We start from the raw sequence: 19323 nt of genomic DNA, 5'->3' as shown, positions 1-19323 counted from the left end.
TGCAAACACGCACTTTTGCTGTAGTCGCCATTCCAGTTGCAATTGCGACTACGACTTTTTTGGATAAGTTTCTGGAAGATGGGACATAGTAGTAGTACTAGCAGAGGCACGGGCACGGGTCCGGAAGCTGATCCCGGTCCGCCAGTCGTCGGTCGTTGGCAGTCGTCCTTCGGTCGGAAGGCAACCGCTTGGAAGAAAGCTGCGACAGCTAAAGCGTTTGGGGATTTGCGTAATGCCAACTAGAATGTTTTCTCATATAAATAGCTCTTTGTGTGTGTGCCATTTATGTTATTACTTTTCTTCACTCGCAGGCACAGAGTTCGAGGCGAAATATTGCAGCAGAGATTGGGTCAAAGCTCTTTGCATTAGAATTTGTTTCCGCTTTTTCTGCTGACACATACATATAGTAGATACGTACATATATTTATAAGATTTTTTTTGAAATGCACATTCTATTTAGCTAGCAACAAAAACTGGCTACCTCAACTCCAAGGTTGATAGCCAGCTCTCCGCCCACTAAAATCACTTCAGCATCCGTTGAATCCCACCTAGCCAGTTGTGCATGTTCCTTTATACGTCGTTATATAATTTAAAGCAGTTTCAGTAAAATATGTAAAGCAAGCTAACTGATTGCCTTTAATCGTCGGGCACTTAAATTTTTGCAGCCAACTGCCTAAGCCATCCGAGGATTAAGAGCTCTGCCAGACGAAAGACTTCCTCTCCGGCATCCATAGCTCGTAGGTCCCCGCTCCCCGTTTAACCCCCTTCTGACCCTCGCGTACTTGCCTCAAATCTCGACTGACGAATTGCGTATACGCAACGGATTTCAACTGAATTTGAAGTTGTGTCAGTAACGTGTCCCCTAAATAAATAAGCAAAAGCGGTATGTGTGTGCCCTGAAATGTATGCAATACATTGTGCATATAAATGCAATGCATTTCGTTTTATTTCGATTTAATTCGACCAAGGCGAGACTCGAATTAAAATATTTAAGTCACTTTTTTCCTTTTTCAAGGGAATCGTATGTTTGCGAGGGCTAGAACGCTTGACAGGCAGCGTGTCCAAGGAAATGACAAGCTGATTTTCCACCCACATCCAGACGCAGCTGAGCTGATAAAATTCAAAGAAAAATTGTTTGCAGTGAATAGTTTTCAATTTCATAATTCAGTGAGCACGCTCAATGACAGCATTTCAATATTGCTTACACAACAGCAAGAGTTGTCACATCCGCACACCCACACGCCCTCACGGCTAAAAGGGCTAGAAGAAGTAGTGCCAAAAACTGTAACGAAAGTGTAATGCCCTCTCGAGAAAGTATCTCTCCGTTAAAAGGCCTTTTAATTGTATTTGTTTTCTGACTTTACATACCAGACCTATCGATTCGAATAAGGAATTAAAACAAGTTATTTTCTGTCATTTAACTGCCTAACTATCAACTGAAGATTTATTCTAGTGCTATTAGTTAGTTACCTGCACTATTTAATAATAGTTCACTCTAACATGCGTTTACTGTACAAGAAATAGCAGAAACAACAAAAGCTGCTGTACGGAGTGACAGTAGCTGAATATTACGTATACGCATAGTGTGCATAGATGTGAATCGTTGTCCGTCCACCGACGACAAAATACATAAGACAAAGTTACTAAAAGTGTTTATTACATTTTATTCAATAAGGCAAGCGAAAGTTTGAAGCGAGACGGCAGGAGTCGGTGTGACAGAGTTGGATAGAGAGTGGGAATGCAAAATTCTTGAAGTTTCTTTTTGAAATAATAAAATTTTATGCATTTACTTTCTATTGGAAAATCAGGACAGGATGGTTAGCAAAGAGTTTAGTTTTCCAGCCCCAGAGAATTTATGTTGATAGCAGTCCTGTCCTCTGTGTGTCCTGTTTTGTGCGTGTGTGTCTGTGTTTGTGTCCTGACCAATTAATTGCCTAGCATTTCATTTTCATTGCCGTTATTTATGATGTGACCACAAATATTTTTCAAAAGGCATTGATATGCCAGAAGAATTTATTTCGTTTTTCTTTCTGGTCTTACTTTTATTTATTTTGCCATTTTGCAATTTCGCCAGTAATCTGATCCGAAATGCTATGTAAATTTTTTTAAACTCATAAAAAGGAAAATCGTTCATTTATATTGCCTATTAGTTTTTTGTAAGATTCTTAAGCTCAACAAAGTTAACAGGTTGTCGGGTGCCAGCCAGGGGACAGGCAGTTCAGGGACTTGGAAAATGCCAATTTCGGGAGTCCTTCCCACTATAAACATTTTCCTAAATTTTGCTTGCGTATTGGACTTTTCATTTGCATGACACTGAAGCTGAAGCTCAGTAATTAAGTCCCAGTTAAGCATTGTCGAAAGGCTTAATCGAAATGAAGTTCCTTTTAAGCCAACCCCCTTCGATAGCCACTTCTCCGCATAGAAGGCTTAAGTTCCTGTCCAAGTCTTCCTAAAAATCATAAAAGGAACGACGGGAAGTAGAATTGATTTGGTTTGATTGATGATGCTCACAGTTTATTCTCGATGGCAACATTTGCCAAAAGTAAGGCTGGCTTTTCTGGTGGCGCATGTCTTAGGAACGAGGCACATTATCATTTTCATATCGATTAGTTAATTGACTTGGGATAAGGACTTTACGTTACAAAAATGTTCGTAAAGAAATTAAAGTTTTCCTTAAGGCTTAGAGTAAAAGGACTGATGCTTTTGTGAAAGTAAAGCAAGTAAAGCAAGAGAAAAGTTAGTTGACAGGCTGCAGAAAGCGTTTCTTACCCCATAAAGTATACTATATAATCTGTATCAGAATCACCTACCGAGTCCATTTGCTCATTTTGTTAATATCTATCAAGGCACCAACAATTGTTTCAATCAAAACAATTTTACAATTTATAAGAAATGGAGGTTTTGAGGGCTTACAAGAGCAGCTATATTACATTAATATCTATCTATTGAATACATATTTAAGAGATTGGAAAATGATAACAGACTAAAAAGAACTTTCAAAACTTAGATAATTGTGGATAATGTCATTTTATCTGGCACAAGTTTTGCTATTAACTTTAATGGAGCTCCGCAAGTGACTTATATTTGTGACCTCCAATACGCTCCACATACCTCTCCCTTAACCGCTGGAAGTCACTGGAGATTCCCTTGACCCCCGCACGCCAAGCTCGAAGCCAAGCTCGAAATCAAATCAATTTACCGCCTCCGGCAACGGGTTTCTATAGCGCATTCATGGTGAGGCTAATTCGGTAAGTGCATCTGCTGATGTTTCGGATATGCATTTAATATTTGCCAAGGAACATGGCTCCTGACTTGGCCTTACCTTTTGTTTTGCGAACTTTAAACGAATTTGTTTACTCGATCGCAAAACAAAACAAAACAAGCTCGAACAACTGATTGCCTCTGAGGTTGGGGCAATGGGGCTCCGTGTAGAAAAAGGCAATTGAAAGCGATTGAGTTTCCGCTCGGCTCGCAATCACATCCAGATGCCACGCCCAAGCGCCGCCCACATATGCAAATATCTTTTGAGAGAGGAGAGAGCCCGGTCTTTGGCTTAAGGTTATTTGACTTTGATCTCCTCCACCCCGCCCGTTGTTAACTTTCTTTTAACTTGTTTCTCGCACACATTCGCCTTGGATTGCTTATTGACATTTCGTACGGCATTGTGCCGTCTGACTTGTTGACTTTCGACCTCCCGGCATCTGGGATTGGATCCCGCATAACGAAATAGATTTTAAATAATTTCCAAACTGATTTGCGCCCCTTTCAGCGCCCGCCCCTGCCACGGAGGCCCCTGCAGACACCGCCCAGCGGTGCAACACGGAGGACTGCTCCCTGCCATTCTGCTTCTGCTCCAAGGACGGCACTCAGATTCCCAAAGACCTGGAGCCCGAGAAGGTAAGTGAGATGGACGGGAGTACCAGGGTGTGTGTTAGTTTTGGGTGGATGAGTACTAAAGTGAGTGAGGCTCTAAAGCCAATCCGTAAAGTAACAGTAGGTCAACATTTGTCATTTCTCTATATTTCGTATCTTTGCTCACACCTAAAGTTTTTCCTATTTTCATTTTTATACCCGTTTATCGTAGAGCAAAGGGTGTAATGTATTCGTTGGAAAGTATGTCACAAGGAAGGATGCCTTTTTGACCCTATTCTTGATCAGGGTTATTAGCATCTCGACGTTTGTCCGTGTGTCTGTACCTATCGATTTTTTAAATCTAAATAAACTTAAATTTAATAACAAGTTAAGGTTATAAACCCTCACCTACGCAGTGTGCCTGGATCTAGCAAAATATGGCGCTAGTAAAATTAAATTGGAATTGGTTAATAGAGTGACAGGTATCTGATAGGAATTACTAATTAGCAGATTTTACATGAACTTATATTAAGAGTTTTAAAAAGTGTAGCAAATAAAGTGATCTTTTTTTAACTCGAAAAGTACAGGGCATCGTTTAGTCGAATTTTAAAGGGATAGAAGTCTCTACTTGGTGGCCTTCCATTTTTCCATTTTACATTTAAGTGTTAATTTGCAGGGCGATAAATTTCCAGTGCATTGACAGCTTTTATTTTTACGACACAGAACTGGGGCTATGGCAGCTGTGGATCGCAGCGCTTTGGTTCGGATATATGCAGGATTCAGAATTCAGCACCAGTTGCCCAGTTCAGTTGCCTCTGGACTCGGGTTCTCGGTGTCCTGTGACTATAAATCTATGTATTCGCATTCGGTTTGCTCTTATCGTCGCTTTGCATAAGGAAATTGTGCTCTTGTACTTTTTGCCATCTGTTGTTTTTGCTGTTGTTCTTCCCTTATTGTTGTCAGTTATTGTTTTTGATACTAGTGCTGTTGTTGTTTCTGTTGTTGCTGCTACTGGTGTTCCTGTTGATTCGAATATCCTGTTTAATAACTATGCTTTGTTTATTTGTCCAAGAGTTATGCGCTCTAGGTGTAAATAGCAATGGCAACAACGAGCCGGAAAACTCATAAAATTGCTTCACAAAATGTGCATATATTTAAAGCTTTTACCCTAATACAGTTTTTACATCAGCCCAGAACTCTTTCACTTTGTTTCCTTTTCAAATGAGTTGATTTGAATATGTGCTAGCTAGCTCTCGTGAGCCTAAATTATTTGTTTAATATTGCCTTTGCTGCGTTGTTGCCTCTATTTCAGAAGTAAAAATAATCAGTTAATGCACATATGACCCCCTTTTGGCCATTGACTTTGCAGTTTTCAGTTTGCAGTTTGCAATGCACATTAGTTGTGGTTTCGCTTGCATAATAATAACAAGAGGAAACGCTATAATCGAGTGCCGCGACTAAAAGACACCCGTTACTGTTTTACACAATTTTAAAATATTCATTTTGATAGAGGAAATTCCCCAAACGCCACCTATTGTCGGAGAAAGCATGTTGAGTAACTGATAGTGACGTCACTGCCCATGTAACGCCTTATAACCTAAATTTCTTCATAACTAGCGAAATAATGTTCCGATTTGAAAGTTCTTTGGTAAATCTATAGATATTAACAAAATTAAGTTATACAAGGTCAAACGAAGGCATTCATAAGAATAGTATAGACGCCACAGTGTTTCGCGGTTTGTGGGCGTTAGAGTGGGCGTGGCAGGATGAAAACTAAGGGTAAGTTGCAGTGGTATATTTTAGGTGCGTATTCTTAAGCACAACTTTCTAGCTTTTATAGTTCCCGAGATGCTTGCATTCTTGATTTTTCGGCTTTTGTGGGCGTTAGAGTGGGCGTGGCTTGATCGTAGTAATTCGCATTCGGGGCGTCATAAAAACCTACATGCCTAATCCGAACTCTCAATCACTTATACTTACCGAGATATCAGGTTTTCTAGAAAATGCGAAAACCGTCTTTTGCGCTTGGTGGGCGTATGGGTTTGTTTGGCCGAATAATGGTACCACCAAATAAGATGCGGTTTCATCCCAAGACTATACATACTGAATGTCAACTTTCTAGCTCTTATAGTTTCTGAGATTTAAGCGATTTTAGTTTTTCGTGATTTGTGGGCGTTAGAGTGGGCGTGGCAGGATGATGAAATAAACTTGCGGTGTCCAGGGACCTCAAGAATCTTCGTGCTTAATCTCAACTACTTTAATGTAGTTTCTGAATGAAAAATTTCCGAAAAAATATTAACACTATCAGAATGTTAGTGCGTGTTGGTAGAACTCAAAAGGTATAGAAATATCCGTAATATATATTTTTCATAATTTATAGTACATGCAAGCAAAAAGAATATAACTTGGCGGAAAAAAACAAACTTATATACACAAGTTAAAAGCAAAACGGGGCGCTCACACAAACGAAAACGCAAATCGCAGACAAACAAACAAATCCGCACACAGACAATCTCGCGGATGCATCAACACACACGCACGCAGACAGACAAATACACGCATTCAAAAACAAACAAGACAAGTGAGCCACTTAATTTCGAAATTGCAATGTATGTTTGTCCTTGCCATCCGGTTTGTCCTGATTGTGGGTGCCTTTGTGTATGGCCGTAAGTTAGTGTGTGTACCGGTGTATCTGTGTGTGGGTGGGCAAGTGTGTGAGTGTTAGTGTGTTTGACGGTGCTTATTTAAGTGTTATTAGCGCTTACGTGTGTTCGCGGTAGTGCCACCCCCAAAATAATTCCATTTGCTAACTGAATCTTTAAATGTGTGTACATGTGTATTGTCGTTTGCGAGTGCGCGGGCATAATTATAATTAATATCATCTCAATTAACCGCAAACAAGCGGTTAATTTCTGCTCGCCGAAAAGTTCCTTTGATTCGGGTTGGCATATTACGCGTACGCTGCGTTGGCCGCAGCTTCTCAGCTTCAGCTTCTCCGTCGTATTCGTTCATCGTTTAATTATTGCTTCTCTTCTCACCTTTTCATTTTCCCTCCTCAAGGACAAGCGCTATCGTCGAAGGCAGCGACAGTGACTGCCTGTTAGGAAATCCAAACTGGAGACGTCTTTACTTAATCTTAATGTTCTAAGAAGGCCCTACCATATAAATATTTATATACTCTTAACTAAAACGAGGCAGTAAAACATTTAGCCTTTTTTACTTTGGCACATACCAGAAATGTCTCTCGTATATCTAAATTAGTTTAAATAATTTCAGATATTGTATTGAAGTTTTAAGTTTGTTACGAAAATAACGGCCAAAATTTAATTTTGCCATAAACCAACGTGCAGCCGCCGCAAAAGTCAATAATGGAGCCAAAGCAAGGCGTTAAATAAACCGCTTTGCTCAATTTGAATGCGAGTCGAATTTGATTTGGGAAAATGAAATAAAAAGATTGCACAGTGTCAACAAAAAGTTTGTGGATGCTTCGATGGCTGGATAAGTGGCGAGTAGTGAGTGGTGAGTAGTACTGAGGGCGAATGGATAATGGCAAATGGGTGGTGCAATCAATGAGCCGTTCAATTGTCGCTGCGATTGAGCAACTGAGCTATGCAAATTTGCCAGACCCCCGATTGCTCCCAAACAGTTGGCAGTCCTTGACGTCGGAGCAAACTTTTGGCCCCGATTTCACCGCCAGCCCACTCCTCGCTATTCCCTTGCGTTTTCCCACCACCGAGGTAGCAGCTCGTCTCCTGGTCTTCTAGTCTCCCGGCCTCCAACTCTCCAGCTGCCATATTTGTTGAAAGACTAAAGTGCAAACTTTAGTCGCATTAGGCAAAAATTATCAACGCACTCTGAAGTGCACTTTCGTCTGCTATTTGTCCCGGCCACATATTTCTAGTTTTGCAAACTTAAAGATCCCTCAAAATACAAACTCTTTTGGTGCAATATGGTCGCAATATAAAGTAATTTGTGCTTCACTTTAATTTATAATGTTACCCTAAGCCTAAATAGAAGCACCACTAACTTCTAACTACCAACAACTTTAACCTGCATCGCATCTACCGTTTCTGATAATAAAATTATAATCCATGGCTCGGAATAGAACATTTCACACAGAAGCATTCATCTGGCGAAGAGACACCCCAATTTGTCGGCCACAATTCAGATGGGCAAATGCATGGCATCCGTCTGTTTGAGAACTTGAAATGCAATTGGCTTTGGAAACGATAGGTAATCGGCGATTCAGAAATATGGCAATGGCAATCGCATAAAGTGCAATCGGCCCACAATGGCCTGCACACTTCCCCCTCACCTCTTAGGGAAAACTTGGTCCGAGCTGGAAATTTATGATTTGCTTTAGCTCTTTTTCACGCTCTGCTTTCGTCCCTCGCATTCATTATATTTGCAATAATATTTTTTCTTCATAATTTAGCCAGAAAGGAAGAAGTTTCGCAGTTGATTTGCACTCATTTTGCGGAAACACTCTGAACACTTTGAAATATGCCTTTCGATAAAGTCGGAGACCAAGCGTAAGGCAAGAAGACGGGCTGAAAAGATATAAGGAAAGTGGGAAGGAAAATGGAAAGCTGTCAAATCGAAGCGCGTATTTCAATTTCAATTCAATACCGACTTGTCATCTAAGCCGCACTTAAACTGACCACCGAGTGTTTCGCGATGCTGCATAATTTTGCCAGCTCAGTTCGGTTAGGTGCAGGTATCATCATCGTCATCACCATCGCCATCGTCATAGCCATAGCCACAGTCATAGTCATCTGCTTCCTTCGACCGCATTAATATTGAATTTATACAATAATCCTTTTTATGTGTCCTACAATGAGCGCTAAGTGCGTTCCTCCAGCCGTGCCAACCGCCTTTATGGCCAGATCTCGGACCAAATGCGAAATGCATTTCCGATTTTGCTGCCGCTACCATTTTATTTCCCGTACTTTTCCCTGGCCCTCGAGATTGAAAATTTGTTGGACAGCAGTATTTGAGCTTACGTTTAAATATACCTAAAACGAAGGTGCTTGGGAAAGCTGCAATTTTATTTTTGGCTCTTAATTTTAACCCTTAAGGAAGCTCCAAAAGGAGTAGTATTTCATATCCACTTAAGAATGAAAAATAAATAAAAGTATGCAGTTTAAAGGTGCAGCACAGCAATTTTTTATGTCCATATCTAGTTTAAATGACAATAACTCTAAGTAAAGGGCAAGTTAAGACAAAATACAGCTCTAGAGTATCCACAAGTTTTTATGTGATTTTCGCGCTGATTTTCCCTGTTTTTGTGGGGCGTCATTTCTTTAGCATTATTATAACTTTCTTCTCACTCATTCTTTTCCGACTGCTCTTGGCGGTCTTTGATTATGGAATTGCACTAAAAGTGTTGCAAGCTTCAAGGGCTTTTGGTTCGGGTTTAGGAGTGGGATCGGGCTTGGTTTTGGTTTTGGCTTTGGCTTTGCTGGATACCCATTTCTGTCCATATTTTTGGGTTGCAATTTTGTAATGGAATTCGCTGTGCAAAAGTTGCTTCTATGTGTTATTGATAGTCTTGCATTATTTGAAATAATTTTGGTTTCGAGAATCGGTTGCCGGTTGGCAGTCGCTATTGCCACTAGCTAGTTGCTCTTCCTCGACCGGTAGCCCACTAATTATGTTTAATGCTTTAGCTGCAAGTTGTGCCAAAGCCGAAAGCGGGGCTTAGTTGGTGGCTTGGGAGGCTGCGGGTGGTTGGGCGATTGGGTGCCTGGTTAGTTGGAGGCGGTTGGGAAATGCGCAACCAGGCGCAACGCAGACAGGAAAAACAAACGCAAAATGCAAAACCTTCAATTAGAGCTGCTTCTGCGGCTTCCAATGCCATCGTATGCCCGGCTGATTTTGAGGTCGGCAATCCTCTAATTGGGCACAACCCCCACCCCCTCGTAGATGTTAACCCTCCCCCCCTGCACCTGCCCCCTCGCACCCACACTTATGTGGCTGCAAGTGCTCTTAATTATTTTGAGACAGCAGCGGTTTTGAACCGAATAATTAAGGGATGTTCTGTTGGATCGAAGATTCAATCACCTGTGGGTGTAAAATATTGGCATCGAGTTGTTCTTAATGTGGAAAACAAAGATTCACGAACAACGAATAATAACGAATATTGTAGACAACAATACAACGAATAAAAAGGTGAACTTTGATAGATAGGTCAATGTAAGTACATCTACTAATTAACATATATTAAAAATAACCAAAAAAGATTTATTCTTGCAACCCCGATATTAGAATAATTTATAATTTATCCCCGTCACTTCTTCAGATCCCCCAAATCATCATGCTGACGTTCGATGGCGCCGTGAACCTGAACAACTACCAGCATTACCAGAAGATCTTCGACGGCAAGCGCAAGAATCCCAACGGTTGTCTGATTCGGGGCACCTTCTTCATGTCGCACGAGTACAGGTGAGTTGTCAGCTCAGGTGGCAAATTGCAGTTTAATAAGCCAGCTGGTTGAGCTGACACTTGACAATTGATGTGTACTGCTGCTGTTCTAGTTGCTGTTACTGTTGTTGTTGCTTTTACTGTTTCTCCTCTCACTGGGGTGACAGCAATTTTCCAAGTGCACATTATTTTGGCATTACAATATTACGCATACGCCGGGTATGCGGGCACAGAGCGAATGCGTCTTCTCGAACTGTTTTCAAAGTTCTCGGGGCCAGAAAGTCAAGTGAGTCAAGTAAGAGTCTCTGTTTGGCAGGAAAAGTTTTTGTTCAAAATTCTTGTCACATACCACCCCTCCTCTTACCCCGTCTCACACACTCAGACACACACATAGTTGTCAGTCAAGTCAGTGGGGTCCGCTCTGCTCTACTAATTGTTGTTGATAAATTGGGGCTGACAAAGTTATGTCAACTGCAAAATGAATTTTCGCCAAAATATATGAACTACATTTTGACAGACTTATAAAAACGGCAGACACTCACACACACTCAACAGAGGCAACAAAGTAAGAGCCCAACAACAAAAAGAAGTGAGAGAAAATGATGGAGGAAAAGCATCAGTTGCGTAAGTACAAGTGTAAATACACTTGAGGTCAAAATACTAGGCACGAAAATTGAAAATAAATTTTCAAGTTCTTTTAATTCTTTACTTCAATATAAAAACATTTATGATTTTGTCATATTTTTTGTAGGATTTCAGAAAGTATCCCTTTTACATTTACCAACCATCATTCTTGATTAACGTCAATAATGAAATAAAAATGTAACTTAATTAAAGAAAAATAACTTTAGAAAAGAACTAAAAACTATTATTTTGAGCGCTTTTATGCTGGCAGACACACACATATATGTATAAGGTGGCAGTCGCAGATAAAGACAGCAGCAAAAGCAGCAGGATATATACAAAAGTATTCTGGAAGAACCAAAAGCAGTCAGCATGCAATCCCAAAAATTATGAGAACGGTGGAGAAATCAACGGGAAATTGCAACACATATGTTCCATAGATCTGATGAGTATGAATCAATGTTGTTCGATTCAATTTTTAAATTCACAATCTAAGATAGTTTTTCTGTTCACTTTAAATTATAAAAATTAGCTACTACAGGGTATAATATGAAATCAAGGACACGAAATTTGAAATGTCAGATATTCGTTTTGTTGTTTTCATTACGGTAAAGGGATATTCAGTTGATGACCTTTGGATTTTCCTCTATATTTATAGATCTTTAGTGCTTCATCTCAGGATAATTGATAACCCTTCTCTCATTAAGAATATATTATAGATAAGTAAGTGATAATATTTTTTGAAATTAACCGGAAACCCAAACCAAGGACCGTAAATGATATTGCCTTTGATTGCAAAAAATGATGTTTTCCCTGCCATGGTGCTGAAATAAGGCTTCTGGTAAAAACGGAACACAGAAAACTAAGTGAGCAGCGACAGTCAAAAAATTTGGGAGCCGAGCGTGAACGGCAAAAATCTTGAGTGAAGTTTAAAAGCTTTTTTCCACAACACCGGGAGGGACTGGGGAAGGTCCTGAAGGCAGTTTTGAAGTTGAATTGAAATGCGCTGAATGGCAGTAATTGCCTGAATATGTTACACATGCACACACATGAATGCGCTAATCGGACGACTGACTGTGTGTGTGTGTACGGGCATATACACACATACTGCCATAGTATATAAGCAGGGTATTTTCCTTTTTTCGGTCGAATCATTTTTCTAGCAGCGAGGGAAATGGAGGAACGGAGACACACTTTTCATCGCTTTCCCCCGGGAGCAGCCCATAAATAGTGGTAAATTGCAACTGCCTGCAACTTGCGACTTTCCACAGAAGAACAAGCCAAATGAATCTGCCTGCTTTGCAGTGCGGAAATGATTTAATGCGCTCGGAAACTCGGCAACTCTTCAGCTTTTAGCTTATTTTGTTAAGTTTTTTATTTTCAATCAGCCTTGCTGACTGCCGCAAAGTATGCAGCGAATATTCCTTTTTTGTTTACGGCTGCCGAGGCAATTAGTTTTGTCAGTTTCCCAGCACAGCAGCGTCGACTTTTTCGGCAGGAGGCTCCACGGAGAAAAATACATACTCTCTGTCATCGGTCTGTGCGCTTCCTTTTGCATAGTACCGAGTGCCATTCGCCGTTTGCCTTACGCCAGACTCACGCACATGAATCATATTTTTCCGTAGATTTGTTTTCATGCGGTTTTGCGGTCAGCAATTGATTTAATTTCGTATAGAGTGCAGCGACGGAGAAGTGACACACGCATGTCGAATCTTATGGCTGCCAATTAAAGCGCCAAGAGCGAATTGTTCTTCGATTTAAACTGTGCAACGATTCATCCCGAACTGCGAACTCCACTTTAAAGAGCCATCTCCAGGTCCACTCTAGTTTGGTTAAACTAAAAACATAGGCGAAATATTTGTTGACAAATGGAAATGCCTTCGAATAACTTAAGTTATTATCAGCAGTGAAACTATCAAACAAATTAGAGAATATATAGATTTGTGTATTAAGTAATTGATCTATAAATGAAGAGAAAATTCCAGACCCAACGAGCCCCCTCAAAGTGCTCAATAAGTGAACAATATTTATTTCTGAGCTTCAGGAAATCTCAATATTTCATTTGCATACTTTCTATTTACTCAAATTGCCTGCCACAGCACTCGGAGCATTTAGTCCTGGGGCATTGTAATTCACTTCCTAATTGCTCGACATCGCCATCGACGGAGAGCAAACACAGAGCTCAGGACTCGGGATTCGTTTCTCCAAATCTCCGGTCTTTCGAGAGCTTGTGGCCCAGCTGCTTAGAATATTCATTTAAATTGACATTGCCAGCACGTCCGCCACGGCAACTGGGAACTGTTAACTGCTAACTGAGACCTAGGAATACAGAGCGAAAAACACCAGAAATTGACTAAGGTTGTCATTAAAAAGGATCAATAATAACAAATACTCGCATATCACGAATTATATATTCGAGTTTAGAACTATGTTTTTATTAAAGCTAAAAGTGATTATTAAAGTCTCCTAAAGTCTTTCACGTGTTTTCTCTTAGTGCAGAAAGTGCTAACTGGGAATGGCTTGCAAGCTGGTTAGCGTTTTGTAGGGGAGTTTCGGGAGATTTTGGTGAGTGCTCACTGCTCACTGCTACTGCTAACTGTTTGTTATTTATACGCCGAAATGTCACTGATAACGAACTTTCTTGCCATTGAATGCTGCTCCTTCTGCTGCGGCTAAGAAAACAATCAGACAATTGCCACAGGACTTCGCACACTTTTCCGACTGCAGGGTAACACACAGACGCACACACACACACTCAAACGAAGGCTGACACAATAGTTGTTCATTTGTATTTGGCTTTGGCAAACTGCAAAAACCAAGAAAAAATTAAGAACAATGTTGAAGGAAACTTTTTGCGCAGCATTTTAATTGCACGCAAAAACTTTTAACTAACTAACAAGCCGAAAACTAGGCAACACCTCACTGAACACACACACACACACACACGTTTAGAAAGCACAAAGAAACAGGTTGGAAGAGGGGAATAAATGGAAACGAGGTGGGGAGGAGAAGAAGTGGCAAAGGCCAGACTAAGGCCAACTAAACAAAAGCTACTTTGGGCCGAAATCCAATTTTCAAACATTTACGTTTTAATTTTCCTTGTTAACAATAATCCAACAGTTTCCCGTACACTGGCAGAAATTGTTGGACATTTAAACACTAACTAAAATTGTAGAAGTGTCATTTAGAGTTAGTAATGCCCAAAAAGCAGCTGCAACAAAGAAAAACTCAAGCATTTTCCTTTCAGAATTAGCAGAAAAGAAAAACACTGCTAAAAGATCAGTCTCAAAATAAGATGTACGAGTAAGCTAACATGCGAAAAACGGATAGGTGGTAGTGTTTCTTTTTGAGTGGAATGAGCTCAAAAAACCTCTGAATAAACATGAGCGAGACTCTCCCCGCAGAAACCAGAAGATTGAAATCGAGTCCGCGTAATATTCAGTCATAGCTGAGGAATAAAGTTTTATTGCCGGCCCAGTGGGCGTGGCCACCTGGCTGCCGCCCAGCCAACTTCCAGCAGCAGCTGGTTTAACTATGTAATTACAGACAGAGCGGGAAAAGGCAGTCAAGTTTTCCCACACGAAGGGCGGGGCCATTAGTTGGGGCTAAGTTGCTACTCAGTTGCCCAGGAGTGATATTGGAACTAGGACAAGGGACTCGGATTTAAAGGCGATTCATTGATTGCAGGACGCCTTATATATAATATAAATTCCAGAATATTTCAAATATAACTAACAAGGCTAAATAAACTACGTAAGGAAGGTCTTTAAACCAGCACAGCTACATAGATTTTGCTAATTTCCAAATAAGAAAACTGAGAGCAATTAAAAACCAATTAAAAACTGAAGTAAAATATGGACTTTTGGGTTTTTTCTGCTTAAGATTGGCGCTTGAGCCTTTGACTAAGCGTTCCATCAACCGTCCGACTCATTGGCATTCGAATAAAATCCATTAACTGCTGTGAGGATGGCAGTCAATCAACGGCGTTTCCTTGCTGCATATTTAATGCTGTCATATGCCTAATCCCGATTGCCTGCTGCCACACATCGATTAAGTGGCATTTATAATGGAATCAATAAAACACAAGTCCCAGCCGCAAACCCAACTTGACCAAGATGTTGTGCCAGATTCAAGCTACCTACTCGAATTTGCTTAATGCACTTCGGAAAATGTTTTTTGCAGTTTCAAGAAGTTAAGTTTCCCTTTTATTAACATTTTTAATTACAATTATAATTTGATCATACATCAAATGTAGACATACAAATACACATAATGTATAATCACAATATACTCGTATTAACTTAACAATAACCCAATTACGAAGGTATGACCCTAATTATAATTGTCATTTAGATTTCTTTCCTGCCAGAGCTCGAAATATACTTATGTTATGCCCACTCATAAATAAATGCCTGAAGGCATTGTGGAATATATGTCAGTTTTCGATCTCTGGCTTTTTTTCCCAGTGCTGGGGTATATTTGCACAAGGGCAAATAATTGCCTTGCATGAGTCTCAGTCGATGTGCTCTTTGATATTGCATTTCATCCATTGTTTCTTATCGTTTGACCTCTCCAACCACACACGCACACGGAAAGGACATGCTGTCGAGAGCCGTAAGCAATTACCGAAGGTGAACTTTGACACGCGTAATCAACACCTTGGCAATCGTTGAAGGAACGAACCAGAATTTGCTTAACAACCTTGCGCCGGCCGTGAAACTTTGATGTCCTGACTTACCAGGCACACATTAGTAGCAAAAGTTCGCTTTTCATTTTCATTCTGCTCCCGTTTCAGCGACTTTATATTAATAACTTTGAGCGGCGCCTATTCATCCAACGGCTCAACGGCTAACCCAACTGCCACGCCCTATTGCGACCGCCACCGCCCACGGTGACAATATTGTGACAAAGTGAGCTTGATTCAAAGTTAGGCAAAAATAACTTATTCGGCAATCATCGACAATAAAATGGACTCAATATATTCTCTGCCTATTTTTAGATGCATTTATTAGTGATTTCTTTCGTTTTAAGAGATATTGGCCCAATAGGTAGTACACATTATACTAAATTATAAGTCATGTGTACATTATGTTTATTATAGATTTAAATATCGGAATATCAGATATAAGTGTTTCTTTCGTTAAGGACTTCATTTATGAAATTTAAATCTATTTTTCCCTGTTCAAACCCACTGTGACAAACTCGATGTCGTTTTTTGTGTCGTAACTTTTACCTTGACTTTGTCCAGCTGTTCTATGCCTAGCGGCAGGCGAAGCGCCGTGGTTTCGCATGATGTTGATACTAATGTTAATGTGGCCCTGCCCTTGATGCCAGCAACAAGAACAACAAGGACATTAACAGCAATACCTGGAAGTCGAACAACAATAATAAAAAGAACAACATAAGAAACGACAGCGAAGCCGACATCTTTAGCTTTAAACTTTTTAAATGACCTGAACAACTTTTGAGCAGCTGTCTGTCGAGGTTTGCAAGTTTTAAGTTGCCATCAAAAAGGCAGAGCAAACTCATTGGAGAGCAGGGTTGGGGGGACGTAAGTTACTTTCATGTATGCGTATTTCACTTTAATTTGCTTTAACTGTCCGCGACACTGTTAAGTCAAAGCAAGGTTAAAATCGGAGGAAACTGTAATTGTTCACGCTTTAAATTGGTATTGCGAGGATGTTAGTCAATAAACGGTAAATAATAAACTAAAAGCTTTATATACGTATAGCCACTTATAGCCAAAAGTGCTATGGTAATAAGTTCATTAGCGATCGCTCCTGTTTAAGGTACTTTTATTGAATAAGAACTAAAGTCAACTTGGGGGCTTCAATCAATCCTATTGCCACTGCCAGCAAGCAAATATATTTGCATAGTCCGCTCCTGAGAATCGATGCATCCCAGGGATTTCCGGCAAGCTCAGTGAAGTGGTCATCCATGCTCCCATCCTGTCTTTCTTCCACCTTTTACTTTCCGCCGCCCTCTTCGAACCCCGGTTCTTTGGTCCTGGCAATTGGTTTAGATCACTGAGCTGTGCAACGAACGTTCTCTCCGTGTTTGCAATTTGGTAGGAAAATATCCGTAACGTTAATATGTAGATGCTGTTCGCTGGCTAATGGTTTCTGCATCGGTGTGTCTGTGTGTGACATGTGCATGTGTGTGTGTGTGGGTGTGGTCGCTTTTGGTCGCTTTTCCTGTTTTTCTTACTGCAAATTGTTGATGAAGGCCGGCTCGATGTTGTTCTTGTTATTGCCGGCATTGTTGTTTGTTGCCAGCATTGCTATTGCTGTTGTCGGCAATGATGATGAGACTTGAACCAACTCCGGCAAAGGATACGGGCCATGAAACGGATCCAGGAAGGAGTCCGGGTCCTGGTCCAGGGCTTCGACTCTTGGACGCAGTGTTGCCCGGTTAATGCCACAAAGGGTAGCTAAGGACCTTCGAAAAGGAATCTGAACAGTCCGACACAAAGTCGATGTCATTTTGGTTTAGACATTTCAATATTTATTTTTTGAGAGAGGAGGAAAGGCTTAAACCTTAACCTAGATTTATTCTTTTAAATGCTTTTTCTTAACCCTTTGATAATTATAGTATATTATTATAAAATATTATAATATATTTTGAGATGATAAAGTAATAACTTTCTTAAATTATTTTAATTATTCTGAAATGATCTCTTTTACGGTTGCCTTTCCTAATTCGAAAAATTTTGATATTTTTGTAAATAATGTCATTATGAAATAGGCATCACCTTTGATATTTTATGTTTAAAGCATTTAACTTACAAAAAAGTAACATATTTCTCACACAGAGAGTGGACCGGTTCCTTGCCTGAGCACAAAGTTATAAGACGTTCGAAAATGGCTGAAGAACTCGAAATATCAGAAGGAAATAGCCAGATGAGCAAACCAGCAGAGTGCTCGAACACCGACGCACACTGTAGGCGAAGAGATTCTAACGGACGACTATGATGATGATGATGACTATGTCGTTGATGTGATATAAAGATAACGACAACGTTGACAATGACTATGACAACAACCCAATGACACTTTAACAGCTCTTGCAGGTGCCTGCCGTGTGAGTGTGTCTGTGGCTGTCCACCCATGAGGCTGTACACTTGTGTGCGTCTGGCCGTATCCCTGTGCCAACTCAAAGCTGTTAGGGTACATTAACTTTCGGACCAGATCTTCAGGTCTGCAGGAGCGTCAGGATGTGCTGATAGGGATGGGCAGGCAGATGGACTCGAAGAATACGTAACTGAGAAATGTGTTGCTGTGTTCGGGCCCAAAGCATTAGCAGAAACCAATTAGAGGGTTGCCTGTTAAGCAAATACAATTGGGTTAGTGATTGACCAAGGAAAGTTGGTTCTTGAAGATGGCTCAGGCATTGTTCTTACATATTAATTTATAGAAACTAGAGCGAGCCGCTTCTTTAAACCGGAGTGGCTTAAACGAAAGCCCTATAAAACCAAATATAAAACTGGACTGGGTATAGCTTAGCTTTTTTATCGGTTAATTCTCTTTTTCGTGCCGTACTTTCTGTTGATGATGGCACACATGCACATCAGCATCTTTGTGTATATGCAAAGTGCACTCCATGTGCACTAGACCTAGCTTCGCTCTGCTGATTTTCCCTCCTCCACCATCGTACAGTAGAACTTGGCTAAGTTGCCTCAGTTTAATGACACCGACCCAGATATGCACACTCATATTTAAGAATTTCTTTGCCCCTTTAAGGTGGTTAAATTCCAATAACATTTAATTCATTCCGTTGAGTTTGTTCTAAATAAATAATTTATATGTATTTTTAAAATAAGTATTTCAGACTCTCCTCCTTCCGGAGATCCCTGTATTATCTTTAAGGGATTTTGTGTATGTTTATGTGGTGAGGTGTTATTTTGCATTCGCCCTCTGTATTTGGCTGTCTGTTTTTATTAGTTCGCTAACCAAACCCATTTTCCTTGGCATTCCCCCCTGCTTTCCCAACTGTTATTGCTTAACTGGTGTTGATAATAACGATGATCATGAAGAAGCACAAGCGAAAGGGAAGTCAGCAAGGCAACCATAATTTTTCCATGTGAACAGAATCGCCCCCAGTCTCCCGATTTTCCCTTTCTGCATTTTGCATTCTGCTTTCTTTTTCTTGGTTCTCTTTTTTGGTTTCCGACTACTTTTGCTCTGTTTTTTCTTTGGCAATTTTCTTTATGAGTGTGTAGAGCGCTGTCGAAGGGCTTTATTGAAATCATGGCAAAAGGGGGACCTTATTGTTTTTATGCCTTTACCAAAGTCAGACTAGCTCGTTAGCCATGGTAGTGACACACACACTCCTATATACTGCACCCAGATACCATACACAGATACTCCCCCACACATGTACAATATGTTCGCCATGCAAATGAAGTTAGTTTTTGGTGATGGGCGTAGG

General features: G+C 40.4%; 1 protein-coding gene across 1 annotated transcript in view; it reads left to right on the top strand.

The window, feature by feature from the left end:
* Nucleotides 1–19323, top strand: part of LOC108102424 (chitin deacetylase 1) — a 42049-nt gene that overhangs the window by 10845 nt on the left and 11881 nt on the right. The window contains exons 4-5 of the mRNA XM_017207402.2: nucleotides 3770–3897; nucleotides 10151–10293. Coding sequence (XP_017062891.1) covers nucleotides 3770–3897; nucleotides 10151–10293 — 271 coding nt within the window. The remainder of the gene's footprint in view (nucleotides 1–3769; nucleotides 3898–10150; nucleotides 10294–19323) is intronic.

The sequence above is a fragment of the Drosophila eugracilis genome, unplaced genomic scaffold (assembly GCF_018153835.1).
Source record: "Drosophila eugracilis isolate 14026-0451.02 unplaced genomic scaffold, ASM1815383v1 contig_1963, whole genome shotgun sequence".
In the NCBI taxonomy this organism is placed as follows: domain Eukaryota; kingdom Metazoa; phylum Arthropoda; class Insecta; order Diptera; family Drosophilidae; genus Drosophila; species Drosophila eugracilis.
Note: the sequence above shows the minus strand (reverse complement) of the source record. Positions and strands in the feature narration are given on the sequence as shown.